The 22,067-nt window shown below is 40.3% G+C and overlaps 1 protein-coding gene across 1 annotated transcript in view; it reads right to left on the reverse strand.

Moving 5' to 3' along the window:
* Positions 1-22,067, reverse strand: part of GUCA1B (guanylate cyclase activator 1B) — an 82,202-nt gene that overhangs the window by 31,113 nt on the left and 29,022 nt on the right. The window contains exon 4 of the mRNA XM_053704678.1: positions 20,526-20,675. Coding sequence (XP_053560653.1) covers positions 20,526-20,675 — 150 coding nt within the window. The remainder of the gene's footprint in view (positions 1-20,525; positions 20,676-22,067) is intronic.

A 22,067-nucleotide genomic window follows, 5' to 3' on the forward strand; every position in this document is an offset into this window, starting at 1 on the left:
CAGCTTATCAATAAAGCTGTAGAAAAGCCGAAGAGCAGCGAGATCGGATGAGTGATAACTATCACAGTCCGCTGCTCATCGCCCCGTACTTGGTGCACGGCTTTTGACAGATTTATTGATAACTTTGGCGATCGTATTCAAGTCCTCGGCGGCGATGTGAGGCGAGCTTAGGCGAGCGTATTGGGGCCGGCGAAGGCAGGTACGTACGGAGATTGATAACTAGAGGCCTATGTCTCTGAAGCTTACCTCAGAGGAGTGCTGCAAAATGGATACATGGGGGCCGATTTATCAAGCTCTGTATGGAGCTTGATGCCCCTGTTTCCGCGCAAGCCTTCAGACTCGCCGGAAACAGCAGTTATGAAGCAGCGGTCTAAAGACCGCTGCTCCATAACTGGTCCGCCTGCTCTGAGGCCGCGGACAGAAATCAACCCTATCGAATACGATCGGGTTGATTGACACCTCCTGCTAGCGGCCGATTGTCCGTGAATCTGCAGGGGGAGGCATTGCACAAGCAGTTCACAAGAACTACATCGTATCATGTCCGATTGCAGTTTGATAAATTGGCCCCATGGGCTTTTGTGATTCACATCACACGTGCAGTTTTAAACAGCTTTCCTATTTACTTATATTATATAATTTGCTTAATTCTCTCAGTATCTTTTGTTGAAACCTGGGTAAACTCAGGAGCAGCAATACACTACAGGGAGCTAGCTGATCATTGGTGGCTGCACACATATGACTCTTGTCATTGGCTAACCCAATGTGTTCATCTCCCAGTAGAGCATTGTTGCTCCTTCAACAAAGGATAACAATAGAATGAAGCAAATGAGATAATATAAGTAAATTGGGAAGTTGCTCAAATGTATGCTCTCTCTCTCAATCATGAAGGAAAACTTTGGGGATTTAAAGGGATAGAAAACACCAAAAATGTTATTAATTTAAAAGATAGAAAATCCGTTTATTTACCATTCCCGAGTTTTGCATAACCAACACTGTTATATTACTATACTTTGTACCTCTGCAATTACCTTGTATCTAAGCTTCTGCAGACTGCCTCCTTATCTCAGATCTTTTGACAGACTTGGATTTCACGCAATTAGTGCTGACTCATAAATAACTCCACGTGCGTGAGCACAATCTAATCTATAAGGCACACATGAACTAGCACCCTCTAACTGTGAAAAACTGTAAAATGCATTCATATAAGAGGCGGCCTTCAAGGGCTTAGAAATCAGCATATGCGCCTCCTAGGTTTAGCTTTCAACTAAGAATACCAAGAGAACAAAAGCAAATTTGATGATACAAGTAAATTAGAACGTGGTTTAAAATTACATGCCCTATCTGAATCCTGAAAATTTCATTTGGAGTTTACTATCCCTTTAATAAAACTGAGGATTAAAGATTTGTTATCCTTTAGAAGAAGAGCAACACCAGAATAGAGAGAGGGTCATCTGAAGTTGAAGCACTTCTTTACAGAAAGGGTTATTGATTCAAGGAACAGAATTCTAATAGAGTTGGTAAAGGTAAAGATTATAAGGGAATACAAGAATGCCTGTGATTGGCATAAAGCTAAGAAAGCTTACACTTCAGAAAGACATATGTTAACACTCAACAGACCTTGTGTTTCTTATCTGCCACCAAAGTTTATGTTTTTATGTGTCAAAGAGCCAAAATGTTATTAATTACTGTTAAAATAGTATAATTTATTAGGAGTCAATATCAATGTTTTATTTAGAACTGACAAAGGGGGATATTTATCAAAGATATTTATCAAATACGCTCTCCGTATTCAGCATTACACCAGCAGCTCTTGTGAGCTGCTTGTGCAACGCCGCCCCCTGCAGATTCACGGCCAGCAGGGGAGGTATCAATCAACCCGATCGTACTCGATCGGGTTGAGTTGCGGCGATGTCTATCCGTCTGCTCAGAGCTAGCAAGAAAATAGCTGGCAGTTATTAAGAGGCGATTATCCTCAATATTACAATTACAAGATACCAGAGAGAGGGGATTGTAGATAATATATGTACCATTATAGCAACTAAACATACCATTGTGGGTTGGAAGAATCATTACGCTATTGCTACAGTGAATACATTAAACTGATGTTTAAAGCACATAAATAAGAGACAATTGTCACGAGCCGTAATTAAGGCTCAGCTAAGATTATTTGAGTGCTACAGACTTAACGATAGAAGAAACTAATAAAACTACAAATCCTCGTATATACCCTTTCTGAGCTAACAAACAAGAGGTTCCCTTCTATTAATATTCTGTGCACTATATTCCAGTTAAAGAAGGGTTGTTTGTAAAAATATTTATTATACCAACATAAGACTAAGGCCTAGATTTAGAGTTCGGCGGTAAAAGGGCTGTTAACGCTCCGCGGGTTTTTTTCTGGCCGCACCATAAATTTAACTCTGGTATCGAGAGTTCAAACAAATGCTGCGTTAGGCTCCAAAAAAGGAGCGTAGAGCATTTTTACCGCAAATGCAACTCTCGATACCAGAGTTGCTTACGGACGCGGCCGGCATCAAAAACGTGCTCGTGCACGATTCTCCCATAGGAAACAATGGGGCTGTTTGAGCTGAAAAAAAACCTAACACCTGCAAAAAAGCAGCGTTCAGCTCCTAACGCAGCCCCATTGTTTCCTATGGGGAAACACCTCCTAAGTCTGCACCTAACACCCTAACATGTACCCCGAGTCTAAACACCCCTAACCTTACACTTATTAACCCCTAATCTGCCGCCCCCGCTATCGCTGACCCCTGCATTACACTTTTAACCCCTAATCTGCCGCTCCGTAAACCGCCGCCACCTACGTTATCCCTATGTACCCCTAATCTGCTGCCCTAACATCGCCGACCCCTATGTTATATTTATTAACCCCTAATCTGCCCCCCACAACGTCGCCGACACCTACCTACACTTATTAACCCCTAATCTGCCGAGCGGACCTGAGCGCTACTATAATAAAGTTATTAACCCCTAATCCGCCTCACTAACCCTATCATAAATAGTATTAACCCCTAATCTGCCCTCCCTAACATCGCCGACACCTACCTTCAATTATTAACCCCTAATCTGCCGACCGGAGCTCACCGCTATTCTAATAAATGTATTAACCCCTAAAGCTAAGTCTAACCCTAACACTAACACCCCCCTAAGTTAAATATAATTTTTATCTAACGAAATAAATTAACTCTTATTAAATAAATAATTCCTATTTAAAGCTAAATACTTACCTGTAAAATAAATCCTAATATAGCTACAATATAAATTATAATTATATTATAGCTATTTTAGGATTAATATTTATTTTACAGGCAACTTTGTAATTATTTTAACCAGGTACAATAGCTATTAAATAGTTAAGAACTATTTAATAGTTACCTAGTTAAAATAATTACAAATTTACCTGTAAAATAAATCCTAACCTAAGATATAATTAAACCTAACACTACCCTATCAATAAAATAATTAAATAAACTACCTACAATTACCTACAATTAACCTAACACTACACTATCAATAAATTAATTAAACACAATTGCTACAAATAAATAACATTAAATAAACTATCTAAAGTACAAAAAATAAAAAAGAACTAAGTTACAGAAAATAATAAAATATTTACAAACATAAGAAAAATATTACAACAATTTTAAACTAATTACACCTACTCTAAGCCCCCTAATAAAATAACAAAGCCCCCCAAAATAAAAAATTCCCTACCCTATTCTAAAATACAAATATTACAAGCTCTTTTACCTTACCAGCCCTGAACAGGGCCCTTTGCGGGGCATGCCCCAAGAATTTCAGCTCTTTTGCCTGTAAAAAAAAACATACTATACCCCCCCCCCCAACATTACAACCCACCACCCACATACCCCTAATCTAACCCAAACCCCCCTTAAATAAACCTAACACTACCCCCCTGATGATCTTCCTACCTTGTCTTCACCATGCCAGGTTCACCGATCCGTCCTGGCTCCAAGATCTTCATCCAACCCAAGCGGGGGCTAGACATCCACTGAAGAAGTCCAGAAGAGGGTCCAAAGTCTTCCTCCTATCCGGCAAGAAGAGGACATCCGGACCGGCAAACATCTTCTCCAAGCGGCATCTTCTATCTTCTTCCATCCGATGACGACCGGCTCCATCTTGAAGACCTCCAGCGCGGATCCATCCTCTTCTTCCGACGACTAGACGACGAATGACGGTTCCTTTAAGGGACGTCATCCAAGATGGCGTCCCTCGAATTCCGATTGGCTGATAGGATTCTATCAGCCAATCGGAATTAAGGTAGGAATTTTCTGATTGGCTGATGGAATCAGCCAATCAGAATATAGTTCAATCCGATTGGCTGATCCAATCAGCCAATCAGATTGAGCTCGCATTCTATTGGCTGATCGGAACAGCCAATAGAATGCGAGCTCAATCTGATTGGCTGATTGGATCAGCCAATCGGATTGAACTATATTCTGATTGGCTGATTCCATCAGCCAATCAGAAAATTCCTACCTTAATTCCGATTGGCTGATAGAATCCTATCAGCCAATCGGAATTCGAGGGACGCCATCTTGGATGACGTCCCTTAAAGGAACCGTCATTCGTCGTCTAGTCGTCGGAAGAAGAGGATGGATCCGCGCTGGAGGTCTTCAAGATGGAGCCGGTCGTCATCGGATGGAAGAAGATAGAAGATGCCGCTTGGAGAAGATGTTTGCCGGTCCGGATGTCCTCTTCTTGCCGGATAGGAGGAAGACTTTGGACCCTCTTCTGGACTTCTTCAGTGGATGTCTAGCCCCCGCTTGGGTTGGATGAAGATCTTGGAGCCAGGACGGATCGGTGAACCTGGCATGGTGAAGACAAGGTAGGAAGATCATCAGGGGGGTAGTGTTAGGTTTATTTAAGGGGGGTTTGGGTTAGATTAGGGGTATGTGGGTGGTGGGTTGTAATGTTGGGGGGGGGTATAGTATGTTTTTTTTTACAGGCAAAAGAGCTGAAATTCTTGGGGCATGCCCCGCAAAGGGCCCTGTTCAGGGCTGGTAAGGTAAAAGAGCTTGTAATATTTGTATTTTAGAATAGGGTAGGGAATTTTTTATTTTGGGGGGGCTTTGTTATTTTATTAGGGGGCTTAGAGTAGGTGTAATTAGTTTAAAATTGTTGTAATATTTTTCTTATGTTTGTAAATATTTTATTATTTTCTGTAACTTAGTTCTTTTTTATTTTTTGTACTTTAGATAGTTTATTTAATTTTATTTATTTGTAGCAATTGTGTTTAATTAATTTATTGATAGTGTAGTGTTAGGTTAATTGTAGGTAATTGTAGGTAGTTTATTTAATTATTTTATTGATAGGGTAGTGTTAGGTTTAATTATATCTTAGGTTAGGATTTATTTTACAGGTAAATTTGTAATTATTTTAACTAGGTAACTATTAAATAGTTCTTAACTATTTAATAGCTATTGTACCTGGTTAAAATAATTACAAAGTTGCCTGTAAAATAAATATTAATCCTAAAATAGCTATAATATAATTATAATTTATATTGTAGCTATATTAGGATGTATTTTACAGGTAAGTATTTAGCTTTAAATAGGAATTATTTATTTAATAAGAGTTAATTTATTTCGTTAGATAAAAATTATATTTAACTTAGGGGGGTGTTAGTGTTAGGGTTAGACTTAGCTTTAGGGGTTAATACATTTATTAGAATAGCGGTGAGCTCCGGTCGGCAGATTAGGGGTTAATAATTGAAGGTAGGTGTCGGCGATGTTAGGGAGGGCAGATTAGGGGTTAATACTATTTATGATAGGGTTAGTGAGGCGGATTAGGGGTTAATAACTTTATTATAGTAGCGCTCAGGTCCGCTCGGCAGATTAGGGGTTAATAAGTGTAGGTAGGTGTCGGCGACGTTGTGGGGGGCAGATTAGGGGTTAATAAATATAACATAGGGGTCGGCGATGTTAGGGGTAGCAGATTAGGGGTACATAGGGATAACGTAGGTGGCGGCGATTTGCGGTCGGAAGATTAGGGGTTAATTATTTTAAGTAGCTTGCGGCGACGTTGTGGGGGGCAAGTTAGGGGTTAATAGATATAATACAGGGGTCGGCGGTGTTAGGGGCAGCAGATTAGGGGTACATAAGTATAACGTAGGTGGCGGTCGGCAGATTAGGGGTTAAAAATTTTAATCGAGTGGCGGCGATGTGGGGGGACCTCGGTTTAGGGGTACATAGGTAGTTTATGGGTGTTAGTGTACTTTAGGGTACAGTAGTTAAGAGCTTTATAAACCGGCGTTAGCCAGAAAGCTCTTAACTCCTGCTATTTTCAGGCGGCTGGAATCTTGTCGTTAGAGCTCTAACGCTCACTGCAGAAACGACTCTAAATACCAGCGTTAGAAAGATCCCATTGAAAAGATAGGCTACGCAAATGGCGTAGGGGGATCTGCGGTATGGAAAAGTCGCGGCTGAAAAGTGAGCGTTAGACCCTTTAATCACTGACTCCAAATACCAGCGGGCGCCCAAAACCAGCGTTAGGAGCCTCTAACGCTGGTTTTGACGGCTACCGCCGAACTCTAAATCTAGGCCTAAGTGTCTAGGAACGTTATTGGATTTGCATCCTTACATAACCCAATCAAGTACAATCAGATTAAATACTGTGCAAAACGATATACCTGTAAGCTGCTGTTTGAATGTTAAAGGCTACTTACTAACTGACAATATTAAGAGTAAAGCACAATAAAGCCAGAATGAAACACTGTGCCAAACAATACATACCATAGCTGCTCTTTGAATACTAAAAGGCTACTTAATAACCGACAAATATCAAGAGTAAAGTACTATCATAGACAGATTTTATATATATATATATATATATATATATATACACACACACACATATACATATATATACACACACACACATATACATGTATATACACACACACATATACATGTATACACACACACACACATATATATATATACACAATAGTACTTTACACATTTATAAGCAGCCAAAACTCTGACTGTGCTCTTTAAAACCACCACTGTATACAGTTGTATTGGGCCTGTACAATATACAGACCCTTGATTAAAGTTACACCATTAAGGTACTCCACGTATTTCCAACTTATGGTTCTCATCAATTTGACACAAAATGTCACATTGTACATAATCAATTTGATTACTAAGGGATACTAAGGTGTGTTTTTAAATTAATTTCCTAATTTTACTAATATACTTATTAAAAGTTAAGTTTTATTTTAGCCCCACAAGTTCATTACTATCTGCTGTTCCATATAAATTTTATTGGAACCTTATAAACCTTGAGTGCTAACCAGTGTATTCTTATTAAGAGTAAGTCCCTTCTTGCTCTTTCTAATAGTATCAATTGTGTTAATACACTAGCACCCATACCCCACATTATTGAGATTACCTAGTGGGTTACCTAATAGGTTATAATTAAGGTTTACTGTTAACATACAAGTAGTGCCATTGGTCTTTCTGTATACATCTCACTTTACATTCAGAGTGAACATATATTCAATAAATATAAATAAGGACGGCTACTGTGTTTCAGCGGCACTTTGACATTGATTTCAAGGAAGGAAGATGGCAACTAAGAAGGTAGAGGGATTTAGGGTTCCAAGTAGAAGGATCTGTTATCCCTGGGAGTTGCGTATACTAAGGAAATTAGTGGTGAGGGGAGAGGGTTAAGAAGGGGTTCAGGGGAAGGACACATGAGAATGGAGGTTGGTAAGTTAACCTGGGAGGTCAGTAAGTACTTAATGTTTAGTAAGATCTTTGTCGCCAATAGGAGTCCCAAGGTTCCCAAATTAAAGTGAAGATGTCTATTTGCTTCTTGGACCTGAAGACACTCTCCTCCATGGTTTTAAGATACCTGACAATGTCTAGTACTCCCTGCCATTTAGGGGGTAGACTCTTTTTCAAGTTCCTGGCTATCATGAGTTTGGTAGCTATCAGAATGCAAATGAGAAGGTATTGACTATGTCTGGGAAGTTTTGGTGATGTTGAGATGTAGGAGGGCCATACTTGGTTGGGTCATGTCTGGGAGGCCTAGCATGATACATAGAGTTCTGGGCTTCCTCCAGAAAGAGTAGGTGTGAACAGTTCCACCATATGTAAATAGGGGTACCTCATTCTCTGAAAACTCTCCATCACAGGTCCGAGCATGATGGATAAAACTTTTGTAGTTTAGTAGGAACCAGGTACCATCTGCTTAGAAGTTAATAATACAGTTCATACATGGTAACACAATGTATGGCGGACCTGGTCCTAGCTTGAGCCCATTGTTGGGGTGTGTACTCTCGTCCCCATTCCAACTCCCAGGTAGTTATGTGAGTCATCTTGAAACTAAGGGTGTCGTGTAGAAGACATTGATAATGTGTTGAAAGTGGTTTGGAGTGTTGAATGCTTGCTTTCCCTCTGTTTTCCTATATGGATAGATCCCGTGGGTCTTTGCCCAAGAAGCCCCAAGATCTCAGCATGGACCTCAGTCTGAATAGATCAAATTGGAGTTTAGGAGGAATTTCCAACGTTCTAAACAATTCAGGTTGGCTAATTAGGTAATTCTCTAGGTAGAAGTCCTTCACTGTGTAAAGTGGAATTTTTTTCCATGCATTGATGTGAGTATTGGGGAGGCATTGACCAGCAACAGAATGAATTGGGGACGGGTGAGGCGATATCTGGGAGCTGTGGCACAGTTTTTGCTAAGCTTTTTGGCAGCCTTTAACTATCTGGTTTGGAATAGCCAGTTGGTTTTGGCTATGTGTTATGGTATAACCCGGATATCGAGGGTTAATACCAGATGAAAGATGCCCTTAATGCGGGAATAGCAACACATGAACCCAATTAATTCACCGAACAGGGAAAATACACAAAATCCTTCTCTCCTGGAGCAGGCAAAAGAATAATCCCAAGTAGCAATTCCCCCCAAACACGAGACCAAGCTCCGTCTTGAGGGTAAAACAGGAATCTCATTTATTGAGGGCTACATGCCCGGTATTTAAGCAGGTCTCCCACCTGGTACCAGTAAATCCCTCCTCTCTATCCTGGAGATAATTGGGAAGAAATCCAATTATCTCCATGGATAGAGGAAAAATGCCCTTTTTACAGGCTACAATAAAAATACATTACATAAGCAAATAAACAATCAAACACAAGAAAACAATGGATTCCTTCTTGGCACCTAGCAGTCTGGGCTCTGGAGGTGATTAAACAAGGTGAAAGCGTATCACCTAAACCTAATTACAGTAAACAATAGCTGATGCCAGGAAATACAGTTTTCTCAAAAACTGAACAAGGAGAGAGTTAACCCCTTTAGTACTGTTGGATTCACACCCTGTACCTATAATGGGCACAGGGTGACTTAAACATAATGCCAGAATCCATAATCCGTAGGGAGGTTGGCAGTTTCAGCGGGGTTCGGGAGATAAAAAAAAGAATAAACGAACGGGGAAGTACGGACAGGAAATCATACGAAGCCACACAAATTAACTAGGAGAGCCACATAGTTCCAGGACAGAGGGGTCTGTCACAGGGGGGGTCTATAATAAATCATCTACATTTATATAGGCCGGCAACGAGGCCTATTCCAGTTCTCCCCATCTAGTTGGGGGGAGATTGGGTCCCGATGCTGAATCATGAGTTAGCATGGCTGCAGCGTGGTTGAGTATTACATTAGGGAGGCCAATGCCTCCTTGATCCACTGGGGCTTTCAGGATGTGTGTAGCTACTCTTGTTTTTCCCTTTCCACATGTAGTTGACAAATAGTGTTTGGAATTTGAGCAAAGTAGGGGTTGGGACCTGGAGTGGTGGGCATCTGAAGAAATATGTGAGTTTCAGTAGAATCATCATTTTAACTGCCGCTACCCTCCCTAACCATGAAACTTAGTTATATCTTTTAGAGTTAAGTAGGTATTCCACAGTTTTCAATAAGGGACCATAGTTGTCCCCAATAACTGTGGTCTTATGCGATAGGAATACTCCCAGATGTTTAATGCCTCTAGTGAGCCATTTAAAGGAGAAGGACCTCTGAAGTGGTTGTAGTTCTTGGGGGGGATACCGATCGTATAGGCCTATGTCTTAGTGACATTAACCTTGTAGTAGGAGAGTGTGCCAAAGTGCTTTAACAAGGTTAGTAGAGGGGGTAAAGAAGTGAGAGGGTCTGTAAGGAATACAGTCAGATCATCTGTGAACAGGACTAATTTTTGGTCAGTATCATGGATAAGGAGGCCTTGGATTTCTCTGGATCTCCTAATGGCAGTTGCCAAAGGTTCAATATACAGGGCGAATAAGGTAGGGGAGAGTTGGCATCCCTGCTTCGTAACATTTGTGATGGGAATCGATGTTGAGCAGAATCCCACTGCTCTCACTTTTGCTATTGGGGTGGAAAATAGGGTCCTAATTGTCGCACAGAGGGAATCTGGAATCCCGAATGTTGACAGAGTTTGGAACATATAGTCCCATTTCACTCTGTCAAATGCCTTTTTGGCAAGAAGAGGAAGACCCAGGTCCGCTAATTCCATGAATATGTTAAATAGCCTGCGGGTATTGTCAGTGCCTTGTCGGCCCAAGACAAATTCCACTTGGTCTAGATGGACAATTGTTGGGATGTGTTTCGTTAGTCTATTACTTAGGATCTTAGCATATATCTTGACATCAACATTTATAAGCGAAATCGGTCTATAGCTCTCGCATAGGGTTGGATCTTTACCCTCTTTAGATAAGGTATGAATACTTGCTTCTAAGTATTTCTTGGGGAGGTGGGCATGTTCTGCTGTCTCTCTATAAAGTCTCAGGAGAATCGGTGAGAGTTCAGAAACATAGAGTGGGGGGACTCTGGCGATTCATCAAGGTTAAACAATGAACGATAGTATATTGCAAAAGCTGTGCCTATCTCTTTGGGAGAATATACTGTCCCTGTTGTTGTTTTAATTGCCGATATTCTATGTTGTTTAGTCCTGTATTTAAGTTTAGTTGCCAATAGTCTATCCACTTTATTACCTTTATAATAATAAAGTTGTTTGAGTTTGAGCAGATTTTCCTGAACCCTAATTTCCTCTCTTATTGATTTCCTCACGTATAATGCCTACTTTCTGGGCCACTGCATGTGTTGGATGGAGTTTGTTTTTTGTCTCTAAGTATCTGAGATCCGAGTACAACTTAGCTAAAGGAAACTGGAGAAATCTTTGATTGGGCGGCTTTGGAAATGTAGTGGCCTCTTATGTATGCCTTGAATGCGGCCCATATCATTGCAAGGGTAGTATCTCCTGTGTCATTTAAATAGAAAAAGTATTTTATGATATGGGTTGTCTCAGTTACCTTTTATTCCCAAGATAAATTTCTCAGGGAGTTTCCAAGGTGGTCGTTCACACTGGGCATGCAATAATGAGAAATCTGCGTGAGTCATATCATGATTGGACTATGAGCAAGGCTGAATACAGGGTTTTTCAAAGGAATCTAGTGACCAAGAGTCACAGAAAAGGAAATCTATCCGGGAATAGGAATTGTGGGGCCTAGAAAAGAAAGTAAAATCCCTCTCATTAGGAGATAGACATCTCCAAATGTCAAAGAGGTTGTGTTGGAAAATCAGCTTCTTAAAAGCCGTTGATTGTGAGTATATGCTGCAATCCAAGGAGCGATTTCCCAGGTTTTTTTTGTCAAAGGTGTGGTCCCATACCAGATTGAAATCACCTCCAATCAAGAGGGGATCACTAATTGCTCTAGGCGTTCTAGGGTTGAGCATAAGGAAGGAATTTGCCCAGTATTGGGAGCGTAGATAGAGACGAGAGTACACAAAATTTCGTTTAACTTACATACCATTATGAGAAATCTACCCTCTGAATCTTTCTCTATATATTCTACATCACACTCTTTTTTTCCTTGTAAGAGGCAGATTCACAGACCGGGAAATACGCCGAGATGCAGAGGAACCTAGAGCACTCTTGCCAGTGAGTCTCCTGTAAAAATGCAACATGGACATTGTGGTGGAGTTAATATCGGAGCAGGAGGCTTCGCTTTGTGGGGGAGTTAAGTCCCTGGGTGTTTAGTGTTGATAGCCTAAGAGGGATCATTTTGTACCTTTTATACGTCTCACCCTGAATATCAGGGTCCCTCGTTCTATGTGGGGAAGTCTGTGTACGCCAAGGTTGGTGGGGGATTATGGAGGGGTAAAGTTAAAAGGGGGTCTGGGCAGAGAATTCAAGTCAGGGCAGGGTATTCGTTAGGTAAGTAGCATGACCCCTTGAGGGATCGGTAGTGTACTAAGACTTCAAAAATATATATAAAGATATTAATGGGTGGGGGAAAAGTGCAAGTTGTCACTTTCAAAGTGAGTGACATCTAAGGTAGTAGACCCAGAGGGCACAACTCAATATGTGGTGGGGAGATGGCAGAGGAGGCCTCTGCCCCATCAGTCCCTGAAGGGAAAAGGGGAAATGGGGATTTCAAAATCGTCCCATTTCTTGCTTTACATAGGTATATATTACGCTTTAAGGCTATGTGAAGAACGCATGGCAGGGTGGTTTTTTAAGGATGTGTTCCCTTGAGTACCAAGTGAGAGCATGTTATCTTGACTCTCATCCTCTGAAGATGTGTGAGTATTTAATACCGGTTGATGAAAATGGTCAGCGATTGTGCGCTTTGGTGTGGATGCACTTTTCTGTTTCTTTTGAAAGGATTGAGACATCTTTATGTCGCTTGGAAAAATATAAAATGTTTCAGTCCGCTTGTGCGTTTGTTATTGGGCTACTGTGTAGCATTGATAGTAGCATAAGCTGTAAGGCCTGACGGGGTGAAGGTCATTGTCAGGGTTTTTTACATGCTACTATGCGATGTGAGCACTAGTAAAAACTGCTGTAGAGCATTAGCATCCAGGGCCTATTCACCGGGACGTACCCATATAGGGCGGTAGAAGGAGAGGGGTCGTGGATAGTACCCACTAGGGACAAGTAGATAGGAGAAGGGGGTGAAATAGGCCTGGTGATAAAGGTGGTGCACTGTTTTATTTTACTGCACTAATAGGCAAAAGAATATTCTCTGCAGGGCAGGATTCAGGGGCACCATTTCGATGTAGGTCACCAATTTCTGTAAGGAACTATTGCTAACAAAGCAACCAACCAGCCAAAAATTAGGTGAGGACCTGTTGTCTAATATGGTTTTGCGCTGTTATTAACAGTTAGAAAAGGCTTTCTGGATGGGCTAATGCAAGGATTAATGTCAAAGTACGGCCTGTTATGCGGGTATTGGCCTGCGTCTTGCACTTACCCCAGCTTCCTGATGTATCAGATTCTCCAGAGTGTTGGAGGAGACTAGAAGAAAACAGGGAAAGTAGATACCCCAACTAGACTGTCTAGTTCCTGCGCTGATTGCGTCTGTGCTGGTAGTGTGTTAATTCTACTTTTAGTGGGTCTAAGTTTTCCATGGCCCTTATAGTTGTTCCAGGCCACTTATAGAGTGGTGGTTGCAGCGGTTTATTGTTGGGACTCTGCAGCAAACACTGCGTGCGGCCTCTGGGGCAGTCCGGTGGAAGTGTTTTAAGCCTAGGCCTCCATAGTGTAATGACCCAACTTGTAGCTGGAACCTCTGGAACGGAGCCCCGACCCTCCGGAGGTGACTGTGAGGAGTTGTGTGGGCAGATGTTCCCTGCAGGTAATGTGTTAGCCAATGCTGTGTGCGGCCTCTTGCACGGTCTGGTGAGAAATGCTTGCCATGAGGGGTGGCTTACCTCAAGCTAGGTCTCTGTGGCGTGATGGCTCAAATCAAAACTGGAGCCTCCGGAGCAGAGCCCCAACCCTCTGGAGGTGACTGAGGAGTTGTGTGGGCAGATGAATCCTGCAGGGTGGTTTACTCTACCGCGTGGCCTCTGGAGGATGACTGCAGCCATCCATCTTCTCTTCCCGAGTGCCGAGTCTTGCTTAGCTCCGGAGCGGAGCCCCGACCCTCCAGAGCAGGATCACTATATGGCTGCAGTGATATTCAGGAGGTGTTTGTTCTTAATCTATGAGGCTATTACTTGGGTCCAGTCAAGCCAGCCACGCAGCCTCCCTTCTCAGGCGTAGCGGGTCTTCTGTTGCTCAATTTGCAGGGCTTTGCACCTGATTTGTAGCTAGTTTGTATGTTTTCAATCTATTTTTAGACAGAGCCCACCCTACATCGACTTGCTCCTTTCATGCCTGGCTGCGCCCCCTGGACTTCATTCTAACATAAAATATCTTTAATATCTATATGCAATGGTAAATAACCAGCTATAAGGTTAGGGAATAAAATATCTAGTCCGCACTTCAAATAACAAATATATACATATAGAGGTTGAATTTGGTACATATTACAATTAATTAAAAATGCCATTGGATCACGGACGCACATGTGACCAACCAGGAAGTAAGCACACAATCCTACCACGCTGCAGTCTCAGCGTGCAGCATTCAACTGGCTCAGCAAACTGTTTCATGGGACTCAATTACAAGGCAGTATTTCAGGAGGCAACCGGTAACAAACAGCGGACCTCTATTGTGGACACCTCCAGAATCAGATAAGTGCATGCTTACGGCTTAACATAGGAATATAGCTGCTCTCACATGCAATATGGGGGGTTAGCCTGGACTGACTCCCATTGCTCATTTGGCTTGTTTGCTGTTTTCACACAACATCTTCAGCAATAAGACATACTATGCTTTACTAACACGCATGCAGCTTTGGCAGCACTTATCCCATTTCTGCATACCTTGGACTTATGCTAAGTTTGGCTGAAAACAATACCGCTATATGTGGAAAATCATCCTGGTATGATTTGGTTGTTTTCTTCAGCAATATACTCTTGTGAGAATTTTATCTCAATATATGCAGGCATCTCTATGTAAACTGCTGTGTCTCTATGTAACTGCTGTACTGAGGCAATTCATTATGGAGGATGTATTACTATGTTCCACTATCTATCTTATTGCTAATAACCATTGCAATAGTTATTCTTCATACTTGTATGTAACTCACTATCTATCTTATTGCTAGTAACCATTGCAATAGCTATTCTTCATACTTGTATGCAATTCTTTGTTATTGTTGCTATACTGCCATTATTGTTGTACCTGAAATCTTTACAAAGTACCTATCACTAATTAGATCCCTAAAAATTTACCTGTCCGGTAATTATCCCTTGTATTGACTTGGGTACCGTGCACAGCTTGGGTGTAGCAGTGTACTAGGTGTCTTTGGATTGAATTTTTGCCAATATTATGATTATGATGTGCACATCTTCAGGGTTTTAATTTGCCACATGTACTATATTGTTTGTTCAACATACTTTACCTTGTGTTGCTAACATATACCCGAGGCCAGTGCACAACCGGCCTATTGCTATGTTTGGACAGTTAGGATTTACTTCTTTCTGTACTATTAATAAATTATTTTTTGTTCTCTATGATTGTATTGGTCAGAGATTCATTCCATTAGTTTAATTTAGTTATACTTTTGAGCTATTTTTATAAAAAAGAGTGCTTGATTCCCTATCTATACAGGGCCTTAGGAAATGTTTAATGGTCCTTGTTCTCCTCTTGTAGTTTGTTGAAGAATAATTTTTTTTAGGGTCTGCACCACAATAAAATTATAATCTAACATAACATTAATGTTTTCTAAATTTTGATAATTTTTTTCCATTGAAAAAGACACATTTATAGTAGCCATTTGTCCTGTACCCTTTTTGTTTTTATATATATATATATATATATATATATATATATATATATATATATAGAGAGAGAGAGAGAGAGAGAGAGAGAGAGAGAGAGAGAGCTAGCACTTTGACATGTAATTAACTATCTTCATGGAAATTAATTTTAAAAAACAAAAACTTAAATCAATATATATATACAGTATAACTGAATTACAAAATAATATTTTTTAATGACGGAGTCCCTTTAATATTTCAAGTACACATTTTAACCCCTTAACCCAAAAGGATGTTTATATGTATATATGTTATGCGGTACTTTGCCTATCGTACCGTATAACGTATATATACGTCAGAGTTGCAGGAAGCTCCAGCTGTAGTTCCTGAGCGCCAGGCATCTGCCTTGATATGGAACCGGAGCATGAAGATATAGGAAAGCAGATGCCAGATCATTACACACGGTGACACTGTGTGTCACCATCTGTAACGGTCATCTGATGGTGCCAGTGGGAGGGAAAATGGGAGGCAGGATTGGGATGGCCCTACACTGCAGAAAATAAAAAAGGGAAAGGGAGGGATGGGGCAGCTACACTACAGCAAAATGTGGGGTGGGGGCCCTAGATTATGATCACAGGAGGGGGGGACTACACTACAGAAAATTAAAATAAGTAAATAAATACATTTTAAAAAGTATGTATTTTATAGGTACTGGCAGACAGCTGCCAGTACTAAAGATGACCGCAAGTAGTGGGAGGGGGAGGCCTAGAGAGCTATTTGGGGGAATCAGGGAGATGGGAGGGTTGAGTAGGATCACTACACTGCAGAAACTAATAATATATAAGATCCTCTCTTCACACGTCATTAATGACTAATCCGGCTTCCTCTAATCATGGCTTTCCCCACAGGGGAGTCATTGCCTGAGGCCTTGCCGTGACTGGAGGAAGCTGGATTAGTCATTGATGACGTGTGAAGAGAGGATCTCTCCGTGTGGGGGAAGCTGCTCTGGCTGTGAAAAAAACCAAAAGGTAAGTTTTTAATCCAAACGGCTGCTTTATAAACTTTGATGAATGAAAGTGCCCCTGTTTTTAATAGTATTTTTAAAAAACGTGCTTTCATTCATCAAAGTTTACCTTCACTTTAACTGCAAAGGGCTCTAATGCACTTATATATATATGTCTATATATGTTTACCTATGTATTAATATGTGCATATAGGTCTGTAAATACATATATACACATATAAATACATAATTAGATATAAATAAAAAGATAGAAGCGCTCAACCTCAGAACTAACAGTAGCATAATAGCTTGTTCTATGGCTAGTTACCACCCAAGAAGCAGCCTATTTTTGCTCAACATGTGTCTTTCACAGAGAAGAACCTTCCTGAAGCATATCAGTCTGATCCTGACTTCACAGTACAGTCCAGCCCCGAAATACCAGGCAATCCCTCTCTGAACGAGAGAAACAGCAAAACCCCAGACGTACATTTCGGCCTATTGTGGGCCTCGTCAGTGAGGTGCAGCCATATCCCTCTAGGCAAACTGAGCAACGGGTCCACGTCTGGATTCCCGCATCACACTTAGGGAGACTTCCCTAAGTGTCATAATTTGCATAAATAAAAAGAGAGAAGCGCTCAACCTGAGAACAAACAATAGCATAATAGCTTGTTCTATGGCTAGTTACCACCCAAGAAGCAGCCTCTTTTTGCTCAACATGTGCCTTTCACAGAGAAGAACCTTCCTGAAGCATATCAGTCTGATCCTGACTTCACAGTACAGTCCAGCCCCGAAATACCAGGCAATCCCTCTCTGAACAAGAGAAACAGCAAAACCCCAGACGTACATTTCGGCCTATTGTGGGCCTCGTCAGTGAGGTGCAGCCATATCCCTCTAGGCACACTGAGCAACGGGTCCACGTCTGGATTCCCGCATCACACTTAGGGAGACTTCCCTAAGTGTCATAATTTGCATAAATAAAAAGAGAGAAGCGCTCAACCTGAGAACAAACAATAGCATAATAGCTTGTTCTATGGCTAGTTACCACCCAAGAAGCAGCCTCTTTTTGCTCAACATGTGCCTTTCACAGAGAAGAACCTTCCTTAAGCATATTACTCTGATCCTGACTTCACAGTACAGTCCAGCCCCGAAATACCAGGCAATCCCTCTCTGAAAGAGAGAAACAGCAAAACTCCAGATGTACGTTTCGGCCTATTGTGGGCCTCGTCAGTGAGGTGCAGCCATATCCCTCTAGGCAAACTGAGCAACGGGTGCACATGTGGATTACCGCATCACACTTAGGGAGACTTCCCTAAGTGTCATAATTTGCAGAAATAAAAAGAGAGAAGCGCTCAACCTGAGAATGAACAATAGCATAATAGCTTGTTCTATGGCTAGTTACCTCCCAAGAAGCAGCCTCTTTTTGCTCAACATGTGCCTTTCACAGAGAAGAACCTTCCTGAAGCATATCAGTCTGATCCTGACTTCACAGTACAGCCAGCCCTGAAATACCAGGCAATCCCATTCTGAACGAGAGAAACAGCAAAACCCCAGATGTACGTTTCGGCCTATTGTGGGCCTCGTCAGTGAGGTGCAGCCATATCCCTCTAGGCACACTGAGCAATGGGTCCACGTCTGGATTCCCGCATCACACTTAGGGAGACTTCCCTAAATGTCATAATTTGCATAAATAAAAAGAGAGAAGCGCTCAACCTGAGAACGAACAATAGCATAATAGCTTGTTCTATGGCTAGTTACCACCCAAGAAGCAGCCTCTTTTTGCTCAACATGTGCCTTTCCCAGAGAAGAACCTTCCTGAGGCATATCAGTCTGATCCTGAGTTCACAGTACAGTCCAGCCCCGAAATACCAGGCAATCCCTCTCTGAACGAGAGAAACAGCAAAACCCCAGACGTACGTTTCAGCCTATTGTGGGCCTCGTCAGTGAGGTGCAGCCATATCCCTCTAGGCACACTGAGCAACGGGTCCACGTCTGGATTCCCGCATCACACTTAGGGAGACTTCACTAAGTGTCATAATTTGCATAAATAAAAAGAGAGAAGAGCTCAACCTGCGAACAAACAATAGCATAATAGCTTGTTCTATGGCTAGTTACTACCCAAGAAGCAGCCTATTTTTGCTCAACATGTGCCTTTCACAGAGAAAAACCTTCCTGAAGCATATCAGTCTGATCCTGACTTCACAGTACAGTCCAGCCCCAAAATACCAGGCAATCCCTCTCTGAACGAGAGAAACAGCAAAACCCAGACGTACGTTTTGGCCTATTGTGGGCCTCGTCAGTGAGGTGCAACATAAGTTATTGTTCGTTCTCAGGTTGAGTGCTTCTTTCTTTTTATTTATAAATATATATCTACACATATATAGATATATATACTTATATATACATCTCTAAAGATGTATATCTAACACCTGAGACATCATATCTTTGAGCCCTTATAACTTGTGTGCAATATTTTTTTTAAATATTTTTTATTAGATGATTATGAGTGTAACTGTACTTTATAATGTATTTTTGATGTATTATGTGACACTTTTTTGTTTTGCGAAACAGTTAAACGGACACTGAACCCAAATTTTTTCTTTTCTGATTCAGATAGAGCATGCAATTTTAAGCAACTTTCTAATTTACTCCTATTATCAAATTTTCTTCATTTTATTGGTATCTTTATTTGAAATGCAAGAATGTAAGTTTAGATGCCGGCCCATTTTTGGTTTTCAACCTGGGTTGTCCTTGCCGATTGGTGGATAAATTAATTCACCAATAAAAAAAGTGCTATCCAGAGTGCTTAACCAAAAAAAAAGCTTAGATGCCTTCTTTTTCAAATGAAGATAGCATGAGAACGAAGACAAATTGATAATAGGAGTAAATTAAAAAGTTGGTTAAAATTGCATGCTCTATCTGAATCACAAAAGAAAAAATTTGGGTTCAGTATCCCTTTAGCTACAGCTTTGAGGACGCGGTAACCTGACGAGCATTAACTTGAATTGTGCTCAAGCGATCGCGTTTACTTTCAACTTCTAATACCAGCGCAATTTAAATTGCGAACTTAAAGGGATACTGAACCCCAATTTTTTCTTTTGTGATTCAGATAGATCATGCAATTTTAAGCAACTTTCTAATTTACTCCTATTATCAATTGTTCTTCGTTCTCTTGCTATCTTTTTTGAAAAAGAAAGTCTAGAACACTGGACAGCACTTGTTTATTAGTGGATGAATTTATCCACCAATCAGCAAGAACAACCCAGGCTGTTCATCAAAAATGGGCTGGGATCTAAACTTACATTCTTGCTTTTCAAATAAAAATACCAAGAGAATGAAGAACATTTGATAATAGGAGTAAATTAGAAAGTTGCTTAAAATTGCATGCTCTGTCTGAATAAAAAAATTTAAAAATTTGGGTTCAGTGTCCTTTTAATATCGCTTACGCACAAATTTTTGTTTTCCACTCGTAACCTGGACCTAAGATTTTAAAATATATAAGAACATTTGTAGACTATTTGACATGAGACATGTTGATATGTATTTAACCTGCATAAACATACATATATTTAGTGCTTTTTTGTGGGGGTAATCACTGGTACCGAGTACCCCCACTTCTGCAATCTCATAGGTAATACTTGTAATCATCATGTAAATACTATAGTTTTCACAAGAGGGGGCTACATAATGCATCACATATTGTAAATATTCTTGTCCCTTTGCTTTTTTCAAAGTTACTGAGCGAATATATCAATCAATAATGAGTGAGTACCGGCACCTTTAGTTTTAAAAAAAAAAGCACTGCATGTATTAATACATAAATCATCAGCTTTCTACTCACCTCCACAATTTCCAGAAGTTCTGTCTTGTCTATACAGCCATTTCCATCCCGATCATAGACTTTAAACGTCCATTTTAATTTATGTTCTAGTTTTCCCCTTAAGACAAGGTTAAGAGCAGCGACGTATTCCAGGAAATCTATAGTGTTGTCCTGTGAAGAAAGAGTATTACTATGGGGGGGCAAAGGGAAACTTATTTACATACACAATGAGGTCAAATATTGGCATATTTATACAGCACTAAAGGAAATTAAACACTTAAAGGGACATTCCAATTCAAATTTAAATACATATAGATAAATTACATCTTTGATTAGAAACATATTTGCAATATACATGTACTGGCAAAAATGTGCCCTGTAAAAGTTATCCCTGTTTTAGTGTTAATATTTTTTCTCTGCGTGTGCATGTGAAGCATAGCTAGATATTCTCAGTGTACCAGCATTTTAAACACTGCAGTTGCTCAGAGCACCAGTGAGGCTTGAATCTTGTCAGCATTTAAAGGGACACTGAACCCAAATTTTTTCTTTCGGGATTCAGATAGAGCATGAAATTTTAAGCAACTTTCTAATTTATTCCTATTATCAAATTTTCTTCATTCTCTTGGTATCTTTGTTTGAAATGCAAGAATGAACGTTTAGATGCCGGCCCATTTTTGGTGAACAACCTGGGTTGTCCTTGCTGATTGGTGGATAAAGTCATCCACCAATGAACAAGTGCTGTCCAGAGTTCTGAATAAAAAAAAAGCTTAGATGCCTTCTTTTTCAAATAAAGATATCAAGAGAACGAAGAAAAATTGATAATAGGAGTAAATTAGAAAGTTGCTTAAAATTGCATGATCTATCTGAATCACGATAGAAAAAATTTGGGTTCAGTGTCCCTTTAACTAATTGAGTCATTACCAGATGGTACAAGCACCTTAAGCTCTCTGAACAAGTGCTTTGTTTAAAATGCTGGTGCACACTACAGTGCATACTTAAAGGGACACTGAACCCAATTTTTTTCTTTCTGATTCAGATAGAGCATGCAATTTTAAGCAACTTTCTAATTTACTCCTATTATCAATTTTTCTTTGTTCTCTTGCTATCTTTATTTGAAAATGAAGGCATGTAAGCTTTTTTTTTTGGTTCAGTACTCTTGGACAGCACTTTTTTATTGGTGGATGAATTTATCCACCAATCAGCAAGAACTACCCAGGTTGTTCACCAAAAATGGGCTGGCATCTAAACTTACATTCTTGCATTTCAAATAAAGATACCAAGAGAATGAAGAAAATTTGATAATAGGAGTAAATTAGAAAGTTGCTTAAAATTTCATGCTCTAGCTGAATCACGAAAGAAAAATATTGGGTTCAGTGTCCCTTTAAATACACTTTTGAAACAGCTATAGCTTTTTGCTAATACATGTATATTACAAAAATGCTTCTCTTCAAAACTGAAAATGCTTCCATATGGATTCCAATTTTGGCTGGAATGTCCCTTTAATTACAATATATTTCTGTCATTTTGCTATATAAAAAAAAAATAAGACAAGTCTAAACATTT

Source organism: Bombina bombina, chromosome 3, assembly GCF_027579735.1.
Source record: "Bombina bombina isolate aBomBom1 chromosome 3, aBomBom1.pri, whole genome shotgun sequence".
NCBI lineage: Eukaryota > Metazoa > Chordata > Amphibia > Anura > Bombinatoridae > Bombina > Bombina bombina.